Source organism: Amblyomma mixtum, chromosome 5 (assembly GCF_055824585.1).
Source record: "Amblyomma mixtum isolate Tamu chromosome 5, ASM5582458v1, whole genome shotgun sequence".
Taxonomy (NCBI): Eukaryota; Metazoa; Arthropoda; class Arachnida; order Ixodida; family Ixodidae; genus Amblyomma; species Amblyomma mixtum.
In genome coordinates this window covers 19,954,546-19,976,533 of record NC_143016.1, presented here as the reverse complement: position 1 = coordinate 19,976,533, position 21,988 = coordinate 19,954,546, and the positions used below count along the sequence as shown (strand labels likewise).

At 45.5% G+C, this 21,988-nt stretch overlaps 1 protein-coding gene across 2 annotated transcripts in view; it reads left to right on the top strand.

The window, feature by feature from the left end:
* Ubr3 (Ubr3 ubiquitin ligase) overlaps positions 1 to 19,082 on the top strand; it is an 82,735-nt gene extending 63,653 nt beyond the window's left edge. For both annotated transcript variants that reach the window (XM_089543557.1, XM_089543556.1), the window contains 9 exons: positions 4,020 to 4,128; positions 5,437 to 5,534; positions 7,331 to 7,455; positions 9,561 to 9,659; positions 11,452 to 11,574; positions 12,895 to 13,071; positions 13,978 to 14,187; positions 16,394 to 16,533; positions 18,611 to 19,082. In XM_089543557.1, the coding sequence (XP_089399683.1) occupies positions 4,020 to 4,128; positions 5,437 to 5,534; positions 7,331 to 7,455; positions 9,561 to 9,659; positions 11,452 to 11,574; positions 12,895 to 13,071; positions 13,978 to 14,187; positions 16,394 to 16,533; positions 18,611 to 18,728 (1,199 nt within the window). In that variant the 3' untranslated portion in view covers positions 18,729 to 19,082. The remainder of the gene's footprint in view (positions 1 to 4,019; positions 4,129 to 5,436; positions 5,535 to 7,330; positions 7,456 to 9,560; positions 9,660 to 11,451; positions 11,575 to 12,894; positions 13,072 to 13,977; positions 14,188 to 16,393; positions 16,534 to 18,610) is intronic.
* The last annotated feature ends 2,906 nt before the right edge of the window (positions 19,083 to 21,988 follow it).

The window sequence follows — 21,988 nt, the reverse complement described above, 5'->3', positions numbered from 1 at the left end:
TCGCTCCATCTGCGCCTCGCGTGTTTTTTTTTTGTGTGTGTGCCTGTGTTTCAACGCGCGACGTGAAGCAGGCCCCAGTAGCCAACTGTTTTGGCAAGTGGCCGGAGATGAATGTCCGGAAGATTTAGATGACGATGAGTGCTTGGACGACGCGTTTCGCGACTTGTCCAATTTTCTCGGCGCCGTTCCGTCCGAAGTGACTGTTGAGGACTTTAACGCTGACAGCGAAGTTCAAGCGGTAGCTGGCGTTCAAGACGCCGACTCCAGCGATGACGAGGGCAACTGTGTTGTCGAAGAAACGCGTCCGTGCGCAGCCACTGAACTGGCGTCAGCGTTAGCCTGATTCGGCGCTGTTGCGGCGAAATGGAAGGCACTGTGCTCTCGCACCTGGACAGTCTCGAGAAGATCGAGGCCAGTGTTTTGAACTTCGTTTCCCAGGGGAAAAAGCAGCCCAAAATTAGTGATTTTTTTTTTTCCGCGAAATAAAGCGCTTTCACATTGCGCGCCCATACTATGTGATTCGCGGCTGTTCCAAACGGTAAGCCACAATTTGTTATGATCGGGAGTGCAGTTTTAGCCTATATCTGTATATCGAATTTTCGCTATATCGAACTATTTTCCGATCCCCTTCGAATTCGATATATCCGGGTTCGACTGTATAACAATGGGCAGTCACGGCACCATCAGCTTTACCACGTGTTCTATGGTAAAATAAACTGCTTATAGCAATGCTGTCAAGGCACATTATTGGTTATAACAATTAAATCTAATAATTGAGTGTCAACCATTACAGAAAAAAAAAAAAGAAGGAAATGCTACAACCTCACCAGCAAAACCATGCTTACAACACAAAAGTGCGCATGTGTGGGGCCAACCAATGGACAGCTGGCGCAGCAACGCCACGAAAGCAAAAGAGCCCGTGAATGCGTTCCCCTGAGCAAAAGGCCCATGCAGAGAAGAAAGTGCGAAGCATGGTAGGGAGCCCAGGTGGAGCAGTCTATTAATTATTAACGTTTCTGAGAGGTGCGCCGCTCACAGAAAAAAATCCGCAGACGCATTTTTTTTTTGTTTTTGCACTCTGAGGTACAGCTGGCACCAGCAGCACGTACGTTGTCCCATCTTCCCCTGTTCTTCGCTAACTTTCCCACTGTCCCCGCTTCACAAATTTCTCGTGTCCCAGGGGCAGGAGTCATAGCGTCAGGCGAGCTGCTGCATTGCTGCATTGGCTACGCGTGCCATGCGTACTCCCAATCAGTCGGTGTAGTGCACGTGCGTGCAGCCAGCGCGGTTTTTCTCTTGTCAGCTGACACCTCACCCTTAGTTCTGCATGCTTCTTGAATTTCCTGCAAGAATCACTTCCAGAAAGCCGGCTTGATTCCTGTGATGTGGAGGTGTGCGAAGCTCCCGCTGGTGCAGTGATGGCGGTGCTTTGGTCATCGGTGAACGGTGACATTTTCCGGTCCCTTGAAGTTCGAATTAACAAGCTTTTACAGGCATTAGAACAATCAAACCCCTCCGGCTATTTACTGTGAGTAAATGCTCTGAAGTTTGTCATCTTTTCTTTTTTCAGCACAGCCCTGCTATAACAATTATTGGTTATAACAATGGTATTTCCATGGCACTTGAATATTGTTATAAGTGGGCTTGACTGTATGTCCTACCAGTGTAAGGTTTGTGTGGAGTGACTGACCAGCTGTCATGGTTCATTGACTTATGGTTCATTGACTGTGGTGCAGTGAGGATTAAATGGAGCTAAGCAGCAAGCTAAGCAGGAGTAGAGCCTTTGCTGACTTGAGGGACTTGTGTGTTTTTGCAAGTACTTGAAAGCTTTGCAGTCGCATTGAGCAGATTTTCACATGCACAGTTGCTCTGAATGAGTTGCAAGGTATAGCTTTAATCAGAGTTCATTTTATGTGGTGGCCTGGTGGGCTTGCAACCGGCGATTCAAAATGAAAGCCTAAGAACGAAGGATCTTACCAGTGTTGAAACCAGTATAGTTTGTACCAGCAGTGGTATCTTTGGCCTTGGCTTATACCACTTTTAAGAACCACAAAGCTTGTCAGGCTGCCAGCATCATTACGCATGTCTAAGGCCTCTAATTTTCTGCGGCGGAAGATTTCAAATTCCGCGAAGTATGAAAAAAGAATCTGCAATATTCCATGGGAAGCCTCCTCCGTGTTGAAATGCATGTGGTCCTTCGCCCAGAAACAGCCGCGCGCTTCGCCTCGATGGCTGCAAGCTTGGCGAGAAGTTGGCTTTTCCTCAGAGCTCATGAGCCTAGTGAGCGAGCTCACTGTGGGTATTTTGATGAACATTGAAAAAAAAATTGCGCTATATTCGTGTAGTTCTGTTCCTGATATAACGTGGAGTACTTTCTGAAGCAGGTCATTCAAGAAAAATAAATACGCACATTATATTTGTGCGAATGCGGGGATATTGTTTTCGACAGGCACCAATATTGTAACTTGACCCACAGGACGTGCACGTGCCTTGTGTAGAGAATTCTTTTAGCTCTGTTTGATTCATGAGAAGGCCGGGGTCCTTTGAACATTTAACCTCTTAAAAATTCGTGATGTTCATGATGAGGACGTCGAATTCGAGTTTTATTCTTCAAGTGAAGGAGATAGTGACGAGACTCTAAACAACAGCAAGTCTGATGACGAAGAAAGCCTCGATGAGGATCTGGTGTCGGAGGTGCAAGAAAACCTTGTGCAGTGTGCTGCGTTTTTAACATTACGACATCATTTGTTGTCTCCAGTAGTTTGGAGGGAATCAATGGATAAATATTACATTTTGTGTACTGCTGTTCAAAACCAATCCTTTCTTTCTGAAGTTCCAAGAATGGAGGAGACAATAAGTAATGGCTGATAAAAGATTATTCTCTGCCATAAAGTGTTTTCACAAATATTTTTGCGTTTTAAACATGTTACTAAAACATTTCATGTCCTCATAAAAAAATCAGTCATTTTGGTACTTTTTTTTAAGGGGGGACATGGGTCTTAGAGCATTTTTTTTTATATTTACAGACCAAATACAATGAAACTGCGCAGACTTATTCAGTTGCTTCTGCTGATTTCAAATATGCAATTTGTTTAGTTCTAGACCAATTAGTTCCTGAGATATTAATATATATCATGTCATTGTCTGCTGAAACAATAGAAAAGAAATGGGCCACCAGAAATTTAATTTTAATGTGTGGGTAGATACTACAATGTGTGAAGAATGCAACGCTGGAAGCAGTTTTCAGTTTTTTGTCCGTGTAGACAAATGGGCTTAGTTTTCAAGTGAGTTGACCAGACATACAGTGCCAGAAAACATGACACACATGAAACTAACTATTAAGCCCATTTGTCCACACGGACAAAAAACTGAAAACTGCTTCCAGCGTTGCATTCCTCACACATTGTAGTATCTACCCACACATTAAAATTAAATTTCTGGTGGCCCATTTCTTTTCTATTGTTTCAGCAGACAATGGCATGATATATATAATATCTAAGGAACTAATTGGCCTAGAAATAAGCAAATTACATATTTGAAATCAGCAGAAAAAACTGAATAAGTATGTTTAGTTTCATTGCATTTGGTCTGTAAATAAAAAAAATGATCTAAGACCCATGGTCCCCCCTTAATGAGCCTTTAGGGGTTAAACAGTCTGAACCAATTATAAATGGCAATTATGCCTTTGCACAGTATAGTTTACTTTGAGTCTCGTTAAACTGTGTTCTAGCGAGTTATTTGCAGCTATATTTACCAAACTTGTTTTTACAAAAGTGGCTGCTAACGTAAACGTTCATTACCTTTATATATAGGGATAAGTTGGGTTCACTTGCTTGGCTCAGGTGAAGTGGTTCTGATTTTACGTGGGCATCAGGTGTTCTCTGTTTCTGAAGCATGGGAGTGGAGTGCTTCATTAACTTTCCCATGTCTATTGGTAAAGAGTATTTGCAGAACCAGTCAGATCCAGGCTTTTCTTCATCAAGTGGCGCTGCCTCACTCTACTCCATGTGTCTATGCAGTGCCACTGTTCCGGGTCCTGGCCATACAGGCAGATCGATTGATGCAGAACCGGAAGGATCTCTTCTGGTTGCAGCTTACTGGTGCAGTGTTTGGTGAAAGCCTTGCCAAGTGCGTTGTTTTCCACGCTTTGTTCACTTACTTCCCTCTTCTTCTTCCAAGTGGTACCTGAGCCATAATTGTGTTGATTTTAAGGTTGTTAATATGTCTAGGGCATTACAAGAGATGAGTAAACATGGCCAAGTTGCCAACATTCATTGCCTGTGGCCTCAAGTTTTGTTGTCGTGCAAATGGTGCAACATGGGCAAAATTAAAGGGGCTGTAACCTGCAGTATGAAGCTAGTTTAAAGTGGTAGGTTATCTTTCAAGGATGTCACGTAAAGAGATTTTGCCATAAACAGAGCTTCCTTGCCAGGTAGAATAGTGCGGGCATCAAAGCCTTGTGTTAATCATCATGCACCCTTGTGCTCTCTGGGTGATGATGATTTTTGGACAAGCAAGCTGATTGTTTGAAACTTGTGAATTGTTTGTGAAAAGTTGCAATGCAGTAGACTCCTGTTAAGACAAATCCTCAGATAAGATAAACAATGTGAAGCCATTTGATTGGTTTCGTATAGGATTGAGCTTAAGACGAACTGTTTTGTATGTGCTACAGTTAAGGCGAACTTTCACAGTGACTGTGAACTGTGGCGACACCGTGCAGTGGCACTCACGGGGTATCGGCGCAGCACTGTTGTGTGTGGAAAGCGTGCGTGCATGCGTGCATGTAAAGTGCTACCACAGTGGCTCAGTTTTTATGACACTCGGCTGCTAACCCGAAAGACACTGGTTCATTCTGGGCCACGGCGGTCAAATTTCGATGGAGGTGAAATTCTAGAGGCCTGTGTACTGTGCGATGTTAGTGCACGTTAAAGAACCCCAGGTGGTCGAAATTTCTGGAGTCGTTCACTACGGTGTTCCTGATAGCCTGAGTCACTTAGGGACGTTAAACTGCCCTAAACCATGAACTATGCTTGAAATTGGTGTTATTGTTATCATTAACTTTCATGTCCATTTTGAAAAATCTACTCGTGCATTGTTTTAACAGTTGTAGCTTTTCGACAGGCTAAAGAAACGAAAAGACTTTCTTTTAATGATGTCTATGCCTTCAGATTTTTTTCTCAGAATTGGAGGTTTCTCTCCCTGTCATGACCCTCAGTAAGGGTTAACAGTATGAATAAATAAATAGAGGCACGTGGTTTTAGACAAGGGCACTGTGTTTTTGGAAGAGTGAAATACCAAGCTGTCTATTGTTACAAGTGTTGACGGTAGAGTTCGGTCACATTCAACTTTGCCATTTAAGTTGCGGGCTTTTGTGTACAGTTTTTGGGTCTGTGGAGCCTAATGTTTTGCTCACTTTATTGTGGGTTTCTGTTGCAGCCTGTTCCCTTATGAGCGGAAGGTACCACTGCTGACGTGTGAACCTGCGGCCATGCTCCTGGAGCTGGTGCTGTCTTTGCCCCTAGACCTGGAGAAAGGTAGTGCCTTTGACATCCTCATCCCTTGCAGGAATACTGCCAGAGCCCTGCCTTGCTACTGTCACTGCTGCGCATTCTTTATTTATGTTAGCAGGACTAGTGCAGAACCTGCTCTGAGCATGCGTGCAGACTGTACAGAATACCATATATAGACGCGCATAAGGGCTGTAGTTGTGGCTTTCGTGTGCTGCTGCCGAGCGTCTCAATTTAGCTTAATGGGCAAGCATCTTAATAGCTACACGGCTGGAAGTTCGCTCTCGAACAAGGCAAGCGTGCGGCAGGCAGGAAATTCGACTTGGCTGAGAAGTACACTGAGGAATGCAAGCTGCAAAAAGTGCGCTTTTCGAGGCAAGCCGTGCAGGTTTCCCGAAATGCAAGAAGAGCTTCTCTGCTATGTGATGGAAGTGCGGCACAACAGCGCGCTGACAAAGGATATGCTGCGCGACTTCTTGTGGGGTGAGCATGTACCAGAGCACAGCACCAGCTCAGAGTCTGAACACTCCGCAAGTGATGATTGAACGTAGAATAAATGCCACTCATTCTCTGATTGGTGTGTTTTTACTTAATTTTTGTTTTTTTCGAAAATCGGATGTATGGGCCACACCCCGAAAACTGGCCATCGAATCTGGCAAAAAAAGTTCAGCCCTTACACGCGTTTGTGCAGTATTTAACAGGTGGAGTTCTGGTTCTGTGACAGAATGTTTCGATCAGATTTGCCTTGTGGAGACTGCTAGCAGGGCAGAAGTTTGGGCTCGTTGGGGGATATTCATGGTGAGAAATGACGCAAACTAGACAGAACAGGTGAAAGACAGCACAGTGCTTGTGGTGTCTTCTTTTTCCTGTGTTCCGTCTATTTGCACTGTTCACCATGAATATTCCTCATAAGCTGTCGTTGCAGTCTTTTCTTGAAATGTATAATAAGAGCATGATTGGTGGCAGACCAAGGGATGATACCAAGGAACGACATGGACAAGGTTAAGCCCGTGATAGCGCGACCAGCTCCAACTCTGATCATACCTAGTGGTAAGGTCAGATGTTTGCATAATAAACAAGCCATTCAAAGACCTTGTGCGTGAGGAGTATGCTTCATAGTGATAGTTCAACAGCGCAAACACACACAGACCAAGAAGGAGACAAGACACACACAGCACTGAACTAGCCCAATCTGCAGTTCTTCTACGGAGTATGCTTGTGTAAAAGGATTATGACTAAGGCTTACGAGCAGTAGCAGAGGGCTATAGCCGGCTCGAAATTTAAAGCAAGTGCCAATCCCCAAAGTTATAGGGAAAGCCAATTAATTCGACCCCTATTAATTAAAAAATCTGGATAACTGGAAATCCTGGCTCAGCCCCAGCCAACGTTTATGTAAGTCTGTGGCGTCAGGTGCTTACTGATTCAGACGCTATGGCTCTCGCACCGGTTAATTCGAACAGGCTCCCTCGACAGGAGGCCACATCTAGGTAGGTATGGAAAGGGACAGAGGTAGGTATGGCAAGAGACAGCCTAACCCGGCTGAGCATCTTTCAAACACTGATTGGTGCTTCACTGGTGTTTTCTCGCTGCTTTGGTGGTGTTTCCTTCGCTTCCGTTCGCATCGATCGTTCCGTTCTTCTAGTGCACTAAAATTGTGCATTGGTCATGTGCGATTCGCTGTTATAAAGTTATAATTTTCTACTGTATGCCTTGTAAACAGGGCTTTAGACCTTATTAGGCCATATCGGTGCTTTTTGACTGTGCTCTTCACTCGGCTGCATTGAAATGATATGGTGACATAATTTTTCTTTATTTCTTTCCAGCATACTACTCATTTGTCGTCCGGGCGCTGTATGCACTTGCCTACGTCCAGGCCCTGGTGCAGATCAGCTACAACATGGGACACATGGCACGTTCCCAGTTTAAGCAGAAGAGCCTCAGCTCACCGGTGGGTGCCTCAGTTCAACTGGCAACATGCGTTGGAGGTGTTGTTCGGCGAGCGTTGGGGAGCAAATGCAGAAATACCAAACTAAAGTTTGCTGAAAGTGGGGCGATATCATTTATTCCTGTCATTGGCTCAGTGCCGAAGAAAAAAAGTAACTTTGTGTTTGTTTTACTTCTAGTAAGGGTAGCATGCTTCTCTGGAATTTGCCAGGCGTTGTGGCTCTCTCGGTCATTAGGACGCAAGGAATGTCCTAAACGACCTGTAATGGCTCTCCGTCTGCCTGGGCAGCTGTTTGTGGAAGGGAGGAGGTAGCAGTGAAAAGGACAGGTGCACGGAATGGGCGAAGTGTGAGCATTCTGCACTGTTTTCGCAGTGGATGTTTAAATCACACACAATTCTTGTCTGTTGGAACCTAGAAATACCATTTTTAATCTTCAGACAACAAGGCAAACTCAGGTCGCAGAAACATACCTCAGAGCTAACCCATGCAACTACTTCTCTTACAGCACTGCCTGCGGGGTGTGTGCCATGGCATAGTTTTGCTTTCACGTCTTCGGTTGTTCGCGCTTGCATTGCTGCGGTAATGGATCTGCAATAACATTAGGTTCCGCTTTGAACCCGTTGCCATTCCAGGTGTGCTAATTATAAGCTGTCAAAATGCCTGCATGGGATGAACCACTATCGTGAAGCGACATTCGTGACGTAATCTGTGGGAACGCTGCCACAGTTGCAGCATAGCAGCAGAGTTTGTATTGCATGGGTTTCTAAGGGAGCTTTGACAGGGCTCACTCACGAAAATGTAATGTAGCACCCAGGAATGTAACAGCAGGGTTCTGCTGTAGCTACTCTTTTCAATAAGCGGTCTTCTTTGATTCTTGCCTCACTTTTTTTTTATTTTTTAATGCAATAGAATTTAGGTTATCTTGCAAAAACCTTTGGGTTTCTCCTTAGCGAAATTCCTTGATTGGTCAAGGGGGTGCTGATTGTGCCATCAGCACTGTTAAATTTGAAAATCTGAGGACTAGAATGTTCAAGTACCTTCCATGATTTTGGGGGGCTGAGCCAATTTCAAATGCTATCGCATTTTCTTCTTTAAAAATGTGGTTAAGAAAGCTCCTAAAGTTTATCTTTCACATTCCCTTTTCCCCCAGTGCAGGGCAGCCAGCCACAATAATCTTTCTGGCCTGCCTTTCCTCTCCCTCTTTGAATATTTTCTGAGTGGTACAAGCCCTCCACTACGGCGTCGCTCATAGCCTTTAGTCGCTTTGGGACTTTAAACCCCATAAACCAACCAACCAACCAACCATTAATTTTTATTTGTCATCGTATTTGCAGCACAATGGGCACAACTGGTCAAAGGAGCGCTTTGTTAGAAGCATCCGCAGCAGATTCTGGTGAACACAGACTCCCAGTATATACCATTGATGGGTTGCGTATGAGGTAGTTGAGTTTAACAGCAGACTTGTAGCTGCCGGGTTAGAGTGTGGTGTCTTAACACTTCGCACGTGGAGTTCGTACCTTCCTGGCTCTGCTGTGATGCTATTTTGCCCTGCAATGGCATTTACTCTTGGTTTATTTTGTGGTACTAATAGTACCTGTTTAATTCCATGGCACATGAACTGTTAACCTGAAATGTGCATTGCTGTGATAAGTATACATAGTTTTGGGACAGTATATGCCCCCTGGATCAGTCTTATTTTCGGATGTAGCACCGGTCCAGTGGATGTGAGAATCAAATGTGACATCATTAACCAAGAATTTTAACAGTGAGAACAATTATCAGTGCATTTTAAGAAAAAAAAATGGTTAGAGGGCAGGGTTGCTCAGAAGGGCCACATTTCGTGTGTATCCCACTGAAGCTCATTGTGCAGTATCTCATACCATTGTAACGTCTGAATAATGAAGAAAGCTCTTTTCATTAAATTTCAAAATTGTGCACTCTGATCCAAATTGGTTCAGCTTCAGGCGGCACTGGTAGCTTGCAGAAGCTGCTTGCTCTGCTCATGAATGTGCTCTGTACTGAGAAGGTGCATGAAATTTGCTTGTGTGACGTAGGCTGAAGTGTGTGTCTTCAGTCATCCCTGTGCCATGCCTGTTCCTTGTTGCAGAACTCTTTAGAGTCTGTGGACTCCGTGCTTGGCGTTCTGGTGGAGTTCCTGGAGCAGGGCGTGCTCTATATGGATGATGAGGATATGGACTCCCATACGGTGAGCTTGCTTCAACCAGCACATTATTTGGAGCGGGATGTTGTCAGATGGGAGGCATCTCTGGGCGTAAGGGTGGTGGAAGTGTGAAAACTGGCTATTTGCACTATGCATGAGTCATCACCAGTGAATATAATAAAAACAAAGAAAAAGGAAGTGAAGTGTATTGTGCTAGTGCAAGCTTCAAAGTCCACTTCTCTGTTGCAGTCAGTATGCTGTGCAGGCTTGTGAAAGGAGTGTGGCCATTTTCTGCATTGGCGGCGGTCTGTACTAGCTTCTCGGGGATGTAAACCTTCAAGGGTGTCATTGGCCAAACACTTGCTTGTGCGTTACAAGGAGCACTTGAAATTGCTGTGAACTGAGCGCAGGGCAGTTGGTAACACACCTATGCCACATGCATAACTGAAGGGTGTTGTCAATGTTGCCCACAAATGTCAGTTGTTTGGTGCTTATTCTCTACTGCTGAGGCAGAGTGGAAAGCCTTTCACGTTTGGAAAATATTGTTAAGCTTGAGGATAGTTCAATCACTTCATGGCCCAGAGCAGAGAGCAAGCAAAGCTCACAGACTTCTTTTCTAGGCCTGTGTGAATAGTAGTTTTTTGGTTTGAAGTGAATTCAGAGCGAATAGTGGTTGTTTTCGAATAATTTTGGAGTGAATTTATTTCGAATGCTTCTGACGAACACAAAAGGTTCCCAATAGGCATTTTCAAAATCGTTTATTTTTCTGACACACATGGCCATTATGAGAAAAAAAAGAAGGTGCACTGAAGCTTTGTGGCACTTATTGAAGGGCATTGACTTTCTGCAGATATGGCCATCAGAAATTGGGGGACTTGAACTACATGCAGAGCCGACGTGTTTATGGGGTGTGGGACCGATTAGTGGGACCTCCGAATGCTGGTCTTAAATGCGATCGCTTCGTTTCGCAGCTGTTGCTTGTAAGCGCGGCGACTTCATGGACAGCTGCTCGGCATACTCGCCACATGCTTGCACCCTAGAGCCACCCCATGTCAGGCATGGGGCATAGGTAGTGCGGACGCAGACACCCGGCAGGTACAGATCTGGCTGCTGCGCTCGCGTATGCTGCCGCGCACATGCACAGACTGGCTCTGGCATACGCAAGGTGCGCAGGCACAGGGTTCATATGCATAGGAAGTGTCCACGGAATTGAGGAATCAAAACCACATGATGCGAGCATTCCAGGAACACTTATTCACTTGAGATGAATGCTTTGAGGTTTCAAACACCAAACGTTTGCGTCGAATCAAATATCAAATACTTTACGATTCGATCAGATATTCGAAATTATCAAATATTCGCACAGGTCTGTTCTTTTCTCATCAAATAAAGTGCAGTGTGTTCATACTTTGTGGGCTTTGGAGCCACCAGTTCACATGCGGGGGTGTCTAATTTTTACTATATCAAACTAGTATGTTGCAGTCCCATTTGAGTTCATTACATTCATGATCAACTGCACACGAAAAAAGTGAACATTGCCTGAAAAAATAATTAATGACCAAAGGGGGTGACTGAACATGTTAAGACTTGGTAGGAGAGCCCATGCAGTGCATCAGGGCAGGTGTGGAAATAGTTGGAAAGGAGAGAAAAGCTTCCAGGAGAGCTTGTACATGTTTCATATCAAGGGTGGCTCTGTAGACCCAGGGTCCCTCTGCAGGCATCCCCGAGTTCCTTAAGAACCATTGGCCAGGGGTCTTTGCGCGAGGCTGTCTGCGAGAAGCTCATGTTCAGCGGCGTACGTATATTGTGTGATGGTGGGACGGCCCTTCTCTCCCAGAGGAGCCAAGAGTGGACGGGCCCCCAGCTGGAGCAGCGAGTGGCGGCCATGTGTGGCCCCTTTCTGCGCCTGGCTTCCCTGCTGCAGGCGCATCTCTTCGAAGAGAAGCTGCCAACAGTCTCGGTGAGTGGACACTGCCGCAGATGGGTGGGGCCATGCCTGGATGATTAACAGGGAACGTTGTTTAAAGGACCTGTTGATATACATCGTGTGGGTAGAAATTTATATTTGAGTTGAAATGAATCGCGATAAGAAGTACTTGAAGCTGGGCTTGTTGGTGCATATTCGTGAAAGACATGAGGCAGGAGAGTGCAGCGCTCATCCTGTTCCCTTACTCGTCCGTGTTGCCGTCTTGCGCTCCCATGTCTTTCATGAATCGCGATAGTTAGCCAAAGTGTTACCATTTGTTTGATTCCAGCATTATTTGTACACCCCTCCACCTCTTACATTTCCCTAGCTATGCAGTACCAGCTACTCAGCAGGCACTTAAGACACAGTAGAACCTTACCATTGTCACCCTCGTTAATTGAGAAATCCACATGCTTTGAACTGCCAGTGTGGTCCTGGCCAATGCTGATTTCATTCTGTAGTGGTAGTCGGGCATTAATTCAAATGCTGCTGGGGCTCACACCAGTTAAATGGGGTCCATGTTGAGGTATGACTGTAGTACAGCAGGTGATGTAGATATCTCCCCTCAAACCTGAATTACGTGCTGCATTGTTTTCATGCACCACTGACATGCGTGCCATGGCCTGCATAATGACATTTGGGGGGCCCTTGCTAGGCCAGAAAGTAGTCCGGCTGCATAGTTTTAGAAGTTCACTGTCACCTGGGGTTCTTTAACATGCACTGACATCACACAGCACACCGGCCTCTAGAATTTCGCCTCCATCGAAATTAGACCACTGTGGCAGGGTTCGAACCCGCGTCTTTTGGGTCAGGAGCCGGGCGCCAGTACTAAAGAATTAGGGCATGAGAAGAAACGCTGAGAGGCAAAAGCAGCATACCTGTGTTGCAAGTCACACGTTTATCTTCTCCATATTTCTCAGCCAGACATGGCTGAGGGATGACTTTCAACTGCATCTTTTTCTCAGTCTCATAAAATTGTTGATAGTGCTTATAATGGATGCAGTCAAAGCCCACCTGGAAACAGATTGGTGAAACAAACATGAAAAATTCACTGTAAAAAAATTATGCAGTTCTAAATTCAATGAAATTTCAGTGACTGTTACCTTCACATACATAGAGGCTGTATACAGGCTGCTCCCTCCAAAATGTGTTCATGCAGCAATGTATGGCTTTCGGGTAGTCTAACTTGAGGATTCTGTGTCTTGTTTCCTTTCTTTTTTTTTTTTGGTCTTCACTCCCCAGGCAAGCTCTAATCTGCATGACAAAGCTTTGTTTGTTTTGCTTTATTCACCCTGTTAACACTTCTCATGACAGGACCCTGCAGATGAGATCAGCGCTCTCAGTCAGTTCCTGGGCCTCGCCCGTGAAGGCCAGCTCCACAAGTCAGCAGCAGCGTGCATCTCATGGGTCACCGAGAACCCCCGCCTTCTTCTTCGCAGCTGGTGCCACGAGTTCAACCAGTTTGTCAGCCTGGCTCAAGTTGCTGCAAGGGTAAGTTGCATGGGAAATATTTTGTGCAACTGGCATTAAAAGGAAGGACGGCTGAGATAGATGCTGTGAATAAAGGCTTTAGTTGGCTGGCTGTCTTGTCTTTCCAGCTTTTTCTTTTGCTGTGTATTGTTTCGTGCTTTGCACTTTTCGAGGTGAGCTACCAATTCACCTGCAGTCATCTCATTTCAGCTTTATTTCACTAATTGTGTTCAAAGACTTTAGAAAAAATGGTTCCCTGAAACAACCCCAACCGCAGTGGCGGCTAAGTTTTGATGGAGGCTGTGTGCTGTGTGATGTCAGTGTACGTTAGAGAACCGTAGGTGGCCTTAATTTTTTTGGAGCCCTCCACCATGGCATCCCTCATAGCCTATGTTTTACATCGGACATTGAACTGCATGGTTTACAGTGTACAAACTTTTTGTTCTTGTTTTCTTTTTGCCAGATGCTTTTTTTTTTTGGAATGGTTGGCATTTACCCAAGCATGCCGAACTTGCCTCTTAAATCTAAAAGGAGATGTTTAGAAACCTTCCTTTCAAGGCAATGCTCGGATCTGACTTCTCCAGAGTGAAAACTAGTCGCCTGCTGCCATCAGAGCTGTGCATCTTGCTGCTGTATAGTACGCAAGAGTAAACAGCTGAAAGCAAAGAATGATATGAAAGGGGCGCCAGGAAAAAGGCAGGTTAATATGATGCGTGAACAGCTTGTTGCTGAGCTGCTAGTGTCTTCTTTCCTCTAATCTTTTTTTTTTTTTGCATAAGATGTAGTAGTGCTGAGTAGGAGCACAGCACAGATGCTAGCAGGGACTGGGATGTATTCATCCTACCCTGTGACAGAATTTAAGCTCCGATTCCTTGCTCAAAAACTGTGCAAGAAGTGCACGTGTGCGTCTTCTTCTCTCTTGTGCAGAGCCTAGTCTCGGTGCGGTGGAACTGGGCCCAGCCACGGCTCCTGTCGTTGCCTGGCCGGTATGACGAGCTGTTCCAGTACTACCACAGCCGGGCATGCAGCGGCTGCCACAGTGTGCCCAAGGACCCATCGGTGTGCCTCATCTGTGGCACGCTGGTCTGCCTGCGCGAGAGCTGCTGCCGCCAGCAGGCGCACTTCGAGGCTGTGCATGTGAGTTTGTCCTGCCTTTCCTGGCCTGTTTTTACCAGTCAGTGTAGTACAGGTTGCACCGTGACTTGTTTTTTAATGGGACTCTGAAGGGGAATAATAAGTCAGGCTAGACTGATGGGGTAGGCTCACCTCGTAGCAAGTGTCATCTTTACCGAAAACGATACTTTTATAAGCCAGAATGTTGCATAAAAACGAGGTACCCATGGCGCCTCGCCACTGGATGATTTGCGCTGTGGCGATGAGTAACATATTCATGAATGAACACTGTTTTGCCATCTCGATGACAGATTGTCATCAAAATACGAGCAGCGGGGCGAGCATAGCTGACAGGGCAATGGGTCCTGTAGTTAAAATAGCACAAAACAGATTACAGAAAAGGTTTAGTCGCAAACATGAGTGCTGATGCTTTTGCCTCACATACTTGTGTTCGTTATATCAAAGTTTGACTTAGTTAAACTGCGAATGAGTGCAGCAGCAGCAGGAGCTTCAGGAATGCAGCAGCGGCGTCAGGCATAACGAGACTAAGTATCTTTGTGTGCCATTAAATTGCTCTAAGCTACCCAGCGCAAGATGCTCTTTGGTACATGTAGTCATTGAGTAGAAGGAAAGTTGGAGTAAATGAGAGTGGAAAAAAGAACCTCTATGTATACCACGTGTTTCAGAGAAGCTGATCACTAATTTTTAAAAATAGGCTTTCTGATATATGAAGACAGCTTCTGCAGCAGAATAATAATAGCAGTGCCGGCGGATGTTAGAAAACGGGTGAATATATTTAACTTGTTAGCCAATTAACTAATTTCCGATAAATAACTTTTTAAATATTAAAGGGACACTGAGGAGAAATTGAAGTTGGCTTGTATCGACAGAATACCAGCTCCTGATTACAAAAACGCCACTCATACTGACAACAAAGCTCTTGTAACGTAGAAAAGAGCAAGAACCAAAATACAGGTATCGCCGCCACAGGCCAAACTCGCAAGTACAAGCGTCATGACGTCATATAACAAAACAGTGTTGCTAGAACCAATGGTTCTAGCAACGCTAGGACACGAGAAGCACAAATCACTGAGGCGCAGCCAATGCATGCGCAAATCTCCTTGACGTCGCCAGATGGCGCCACGTGCCGGGCAGCTACGCGCTCGCCTGAAGCATCGGGACCAATCAGCGCCTGCTCGCCGGCGTTAGGCGGGCTCCCGGTATTCCGCTAGCGGTATCAAGGTACACGGTATGCTAAAGGTGTCTATTTGCGAGAACTTCGTTGACGACTTCGAGAACGAGATCCATCGTAACGCTCGCAAAACGCCGGTGCAAACGTAAGCGAAGCGACTGTAGCGACGGCCGCAATAGCCGATAGATGCCTTCAACGTGCGGCCGGCGGTAGCTTTCTTTTCGGCTGCTGCTAGGCCGCACTGCTGGCCGCCAGAAATCACGGAGTCTGCATCACGTCATGTCACGTCATGTTTCACGTCACTTAGTCCTCTGTCGTCATAGCCGAATCCCAAGTTTGAATCACAGCGGCGGGAAAAACCTTTTCAACTTCGAATCCAAATTTCTTAGAAATAAATGCATTTTTCGCTGCCGGCCAAGTGGCAACAAAGCCATGACATGCCGAACTATCGGATTTTGCTATAAAAAATATATTAATAGTGCTCTCCTCAGTGTCCCTTTAAAGTTACACACCCAGTTGCAGTTAGATATTTAGATTTTTAGAATTTTGAAAGGGCGATTACCCTCAGCGCAGTGACTCCTCAAAATTCGGCTATTTCGGCCAGTTACGAGCACTGCAGTGATTGCTTTGCCTGCATGCTTTTCGTAAGTGCATGTATTTTAGCACGATGTATTTTAGCTTTTCTTGTTACCTGAACAAGAAGCTAATCACAAGATGTATAAGTGAAAGAATTTTATGCCTTTGGCTTGTTTCATATAGTGAAGCATTAAAAAGTCGATTTGGTTTACCGTTGTGATTGGTCAGCTGAGGAGTACAGGATGCTGCGGGCCATGGCCCATTGTTTTGGTGCTGCTTTTAAAACTGCTGTTTCTTAAGTTGTATCCTACTACAGAACCATGCTGTTGGCACATGGGGTCCACAGGCTGGTCGGCTGGACTCACTGTTTGTCTGTGTGAGAGAGAGAGATAGATGATTTTGTATCGTCTTGATAGAAAATAAGGCGCATGACCTGCATTGTCCTCTTGCCTTACCATCCAGCACTCCATCAACTGCGGTGCGGGCACAGCCATCTACTTGGCGGTAAACTCATCGACGGTGATTGTGATACGAGGCAAGCGGGCTTGTCTTTGGGGCTCTGTCTACCTTGACAGTTTCGGAGAAGAGGACAGGGACCTCAAGTGAGTGCATGAATATCTTCTTCAAAGAAGCGGTCGCAGTGGAATGAATATTTTTTGTGCTTCGAGAGCTTCCTTACAGGTGAAAGTGTTGTGCAGTAGACTGTCATTAATTCAAACTTCAAAGGATCAGAGATTTTTGTTTGAACTATCGAAAGTTTGAGTTATCAGAACTGCGCCTTAACATAATCCAAGACTAAATGTGGTTTGCTTTACAGATATACCTGTGCGTAAAAATAGTCAGATGCTCGCTAATTAGGACACAGCTAGCTTGCACTGGTTCGTCTGGGAGGAATCCCAGCTGAGGCCCATGTTAAGGTGGGACCAAAAAAGCGTGCACTCTTCAGATAGAGCTCCTGAAGCCTGAATTACAATGTGCAGCATTGCCTGCAATCTTCTGACGTGTGTGCAGTAACAGTTATGGCCACTGTCAGAGGGCTCTGTTGGCAAAAAGTGGTTTGGTAGCATATTGTTGCTTCGTTTTTTGTTTTTTTTGCTTTGCACCAGCCCACCACAGTCTGTGCGCAGTAAAGCATTTGGCACAACTGCATAAAGTTATTGCTGCTGCACAGTTTTCATCTCGGAAGCAAACGAACATCACCCAGGTTTTTGGCAGTTTTTATAGGGCTATTCAGTTACTCGAACGTTTTTTCTGGTCCCTTGGAAGTCTGAATTAACAAGGTTTTACTGCGTGCTGTATCAGCAAATCGAAATGCTAAAAGCTGCTCCTCTGTGGACTGGTCTGACAACTTCCAGTTTTTGAACAGATGATAATTGCTGCAGCTTCAGTGGTGGTTACCCTGCAGCTGGGTACACCCGACTTCTCATGTTTATACTTGCGGCAAGCTTGAAGAATGTGAGCCACACTCCAGTCCTTTCTTAGTCTAAATTTAATTTCACCACCAAGTGCAGCTGAAAACTCTTAAAAAGCTTGAACATGGTAAAGGTGCCCATGGCTCTAAAGAAAATGGAATTTTAGTACTGTAGCACTGGTGGCCATCTTGCCAACTTCCAAATAAGTTGAGTGATGGCACAGCCAGAACTGTTCATGGCTGGTGCTAATGGCATGAGGTTCTCTTCGTCTTCGAAGTGTTATGTTAGGTAAAGTGATTTTTGGAATGATGAATGGTGATGACTGCACTATCTCTGCATGACTCGCCATTCCTACTGCTCTATTTCTTGGCTGCTTCGTTTGTAGCTTGCCCTGCTGCTGCCGCCAAATTCCGCAGTTGTCGTGGTCCTCATCCCTTTACTGCCGGCAGCTGCGGCTTCCACTTTTGTACCATTCATAGCGTTGTGGGAAAGTGCTTGGAGCAGTTGAAATTCTGGGCATTGCATGCAATGCACTTCAACCAAATAATTTTTCAAGCTCATATTATGCCGATGTTCATATGAGCAGTGGTCTTATCTACATTATAATATACTATAGTGCCTTATTTCATTTTCTGTGTGCTGTCTCAAGAACCTCAACCATTTCCAGTTTAATGCACTAGTTCTCATATTTGATTGTCATTGGCTGGAATTTCTGGATAGAGAGGTCCTCTAGCCTTCTCAGGTGCTATTTCTTGTTTCCATAGAAAAGAAATATTTTTTCGACTTAATGGCATATTCATATTTCAAGAAAGACAATTTGTTAGTTTTCCAGCGCAGAATACCAGCAGGTGTTATTTTGCAGGGGTGTGCAATATATCATACAAAGTGTGACAGCGGTTGCAAATAGTGGCATAGAAGTGCCAGGATTTGTCAGGTAAACATCTGAGGGATCGTCAAACAGCGTTCAGTTTTTAAAACACTTATGGATGCCGAAATTAAAAAAAAAAAGATTTTTATTGCTGGTGGCAAAATCTGTCTGCACAAATGGCACATGACGTGGTACACAACGCACTGTTTTGTGAAATATTAGGCTCTGGGATAAAGCTGAGAGTTTAATTGTGTACAAGGCGCCTGAAAGGGGTAATAAGTACCGGTGAAAGAATCTTTGTGTCCAAATAAAAATTTATTATATTGCTTCATGGTAGTGACAAACCTGCCACTGTTGGTGTAGACTGTTCTGATGTTTTGCGTGTGCCTGTATCTCCAGGCGTGGGAAGCCCCTCTACCTGAGCGTGGAGCGGTACCAGTTGCTCCAGCAGCAGTGGACAACTCACGCTTTCGATCACACCTCAAGACGCTGGGTGTGGCACAAGGACAACCTCTGATCCGCAGCACGGCTCTCCCTCTGCCCCTACCATGGCCAGCCAAGATGCTGCTGGCCACACTGTTGTTCCCTTAGGCTTGTCTCACCAATGCCTGGCGCTGCGGTTGCAGTCGTCGCCACTTCTGTCCACCTTTTCCTCTCTCTTTCTCTCCGCTCTATACATATGTACAGGCGAAGTTCTCCTGCTGCTACTGCAGAGAATGGCGCGTAGGATTTTCTTCTTTCTTACTTTTTCTTTTGCGAGATGCAGATGTGAGGTAGCACTGCAGCCAGGCCGGAAGATGCGGTAACAATATAGTAGGAAATTGCAAAGAAAAAATTGCTGCTTGTTTGCATTAAAAAGAAGAGAGTTGAACTGTCTTGTCTTTTACTGTCACCTATGGTGTCACAGCATTCCGACGCTGACAAACGTGATGCCTTTTCGTTATACATTTGCTTATGTGATGGTATTAAAGGCCTCATCGGGGAAAAAAAAGTCTCGTCGGTCATAAATTCACCCATTGGCTGTAGAGCAATCATATCACAAGACCAGTAGTGATGTCAGCACACCTGACATGTCATCATACTGGACATGGCATCACCGAGCCGGAAGTGGCATCACTAATGGAAAAGGTATCGGCAAGTCTGATGCATTGGCAATACATAAGGTAATCAGGTGTCCTTATAATTTTTTCATTGTAGAATTTTTCGTTGTGGGATGAAGAGTACTGGCATAGCAGCCATGTTGCTACAGTGTGGCATGTTGATGACCCTAGCTTAGATCATGAAAGCACCAAGGAAAGCAGTGTTGTGCTGCGGTGAGGTTGAAGTAGAGAGAACCATGCATTTATTCAACTAGAATTTTACACACTCTGCTGGAATGCTGTTTGCCATGATCGGAGGTTTCTTAACAGCCTGAGTTGGTAGGGAACCACAATAGTTCAGGCACCATCTGGGAATCCATATGGCATGCAGTGGTATATACACGATTTTTTTTTTTTAAGCGAAAGCACTACTTAACCAGCAATCCTATAAAAGCTGATGCTTGTCTGGAGCCTCTCAGATACCTGAAGAAATAAATATTATTGAGACTGGGTTTCAAACCCATGGTGGCGCGAACATATGGCTTCGCTGGCCAGTACACTATCTGCACAGCCGATCACGCCTCATATTAGTGTTGTTGTCCTTGAGAAGATAATGGTGCATACCCGCTGCAGGGATTGGCCAAAAGATGGGCGGCGACTGACAGATTGCTCAAAACGTTAAAAGATAACAATATAATAAAATAAAGTGCAGATTTATTATTTAAACTAAAAAAATCAAACACTGTGAGATTGGTGACTGAAAAATTGGGGCCTCGTGTTAAACTGCAAGACACAGTTGTGCTGTGCATTGCACGTTGTTGTCTTCATCAATTTCCATTCATGCACAAATCTTGAGAGGAAAGGGAACGCCTATAACTGGCTCCTCGGGTCAGTGGACACCTCGGCAATGTTTTAGAGCACGCAAGTTTGGTGGCTAATGCTAGAGTTGCCCACATTGAACTCTGCGAAATAGCGCACATTAAGGCTCGATATGAAATAGCGTTTTGTGCATGTGCACTTTAAAGCTCATGATCCCATGTTCTAATTTTACACTGACACTACATTCCGCACCGTCGAAACGTTGCCTGTGCATTCGTCGCAGAATTGGTAGTCGGCACTGTTGAAGATAGACACCTCCTCAGCCAATCAGGAGAGCATGTTAAATGCGTTCTTCCGCGACTTCTCTGCATGTCATCTGCTTGCGGCGTACACAATTATGGTTAGAAAAATAGTATAAATCGATGCTGCCTGGGTACTAGTAGAAGCCTAGGCACGCTTGCATATGCTAAACGCAAGCATTTTTCTAGGATGTTATGCAATTTGTCGTATTAGTGCATTCAGTTCAGTGCAGATTCTTTCACCGTGGTTCCGTGTATGCAACGATAAGCTCAGCCTAGTGGCACCGTATGATTGTTAGAACAAACTGACACTCCTCTCCATTCAGCAGCCATCCAGCAGTGATGTCGGCTGCAACTGCTAAAATTATGCTCACTAGTGACATTGTTCTGCGGTATATCTTCTCCGAATGATACATGCCCCAGCCGAACTAGCTGCGTGCGGCCTTTGCACCTATGTGCTGACTCCTGAGCATCATGAATCTGGGCTTTGTAACACCATAATTCAGGAAAGAGCATACAAGACTCTCTGTACACTTGCAGAAAATCGGTGAGAGATATTAAACTTTCCAGACCGGACCTTCGCGACGCCCTTGGATACTCTAGCTTCAGCGAGGAAGCTTTACCAGTGGGCTAGGTTCCGCTTTATGTTGATCGGGTTGCCGTCCTGGATGATGGATGACACGAGAGGCGGGCGCAATGCGACGAGTACATAAGGGTTTGTTTACTTCAGCAGGACGAAAAAATTTGCAAATTGGTGAACACTGCGCACTTTGAACAGAGCGAAGAAACGGAGGCCAACGCTCAGTGTCTGCGCGTCGCAAAAAACAAAAAAAAAAACGACACACTAAGCATGCATTCATGCAGCTGGATAGTCCAGGCGTTGTGTAGACTGGTCATCTTCAATATTAACTCAATACTCCGCCCTATGCAGCACCGCTGCTTCGCCAGTGGCCGTTGGCAGTAAGGCGGGATATCGTTTATGGAGGCGCTAGACGAAAGAAACGGAGGTAAAGATTCAATGAGGGAAATGAAAAATAAGTAGATATTGCCTCGGACGAAAGCGGGAGAAACGGCGAACCTGTCTCGGCAGCTGTCCGTACTTGACATCGTCGGATCCGGCGAGCAGCGCCTGCATGGCAAACCTGGCCAGCTAGGACGAGTTTCTCTTAAGCGCGTTGTCTAGCACAGCACCTCGCTAGGTCTCCAGCACGCGTCTAACGCCAGTCGACGCCACTCGAGTCGCTCGCGACCCACTCGTTGGGTGCCTTGGCGCTGACAAACTGCAACTTCACCTTGGGGCCAATCATGGCATTGTCGTGCTCTCACTGCACGACCAGGCCCATCTTGTCACCCATAATATTTGAACGAAGTCACGTCCATGATGCTGTGCTTCTCTTTTTCCCATCTTGGGCACCTGATGGTAAATACCGCGGTTGATGAAAATCGCTTCCAAAGCTAGGTTTCGCGGGTAGTTGATGTCGTCTTCGTCGGGCCGTGCGCGGGCTCGGATGCGGCCGTTCACAGTCACCAGGTCGGATTCATAGACGTCACGCTTAGCAAAGAACATCGCACCATGTACA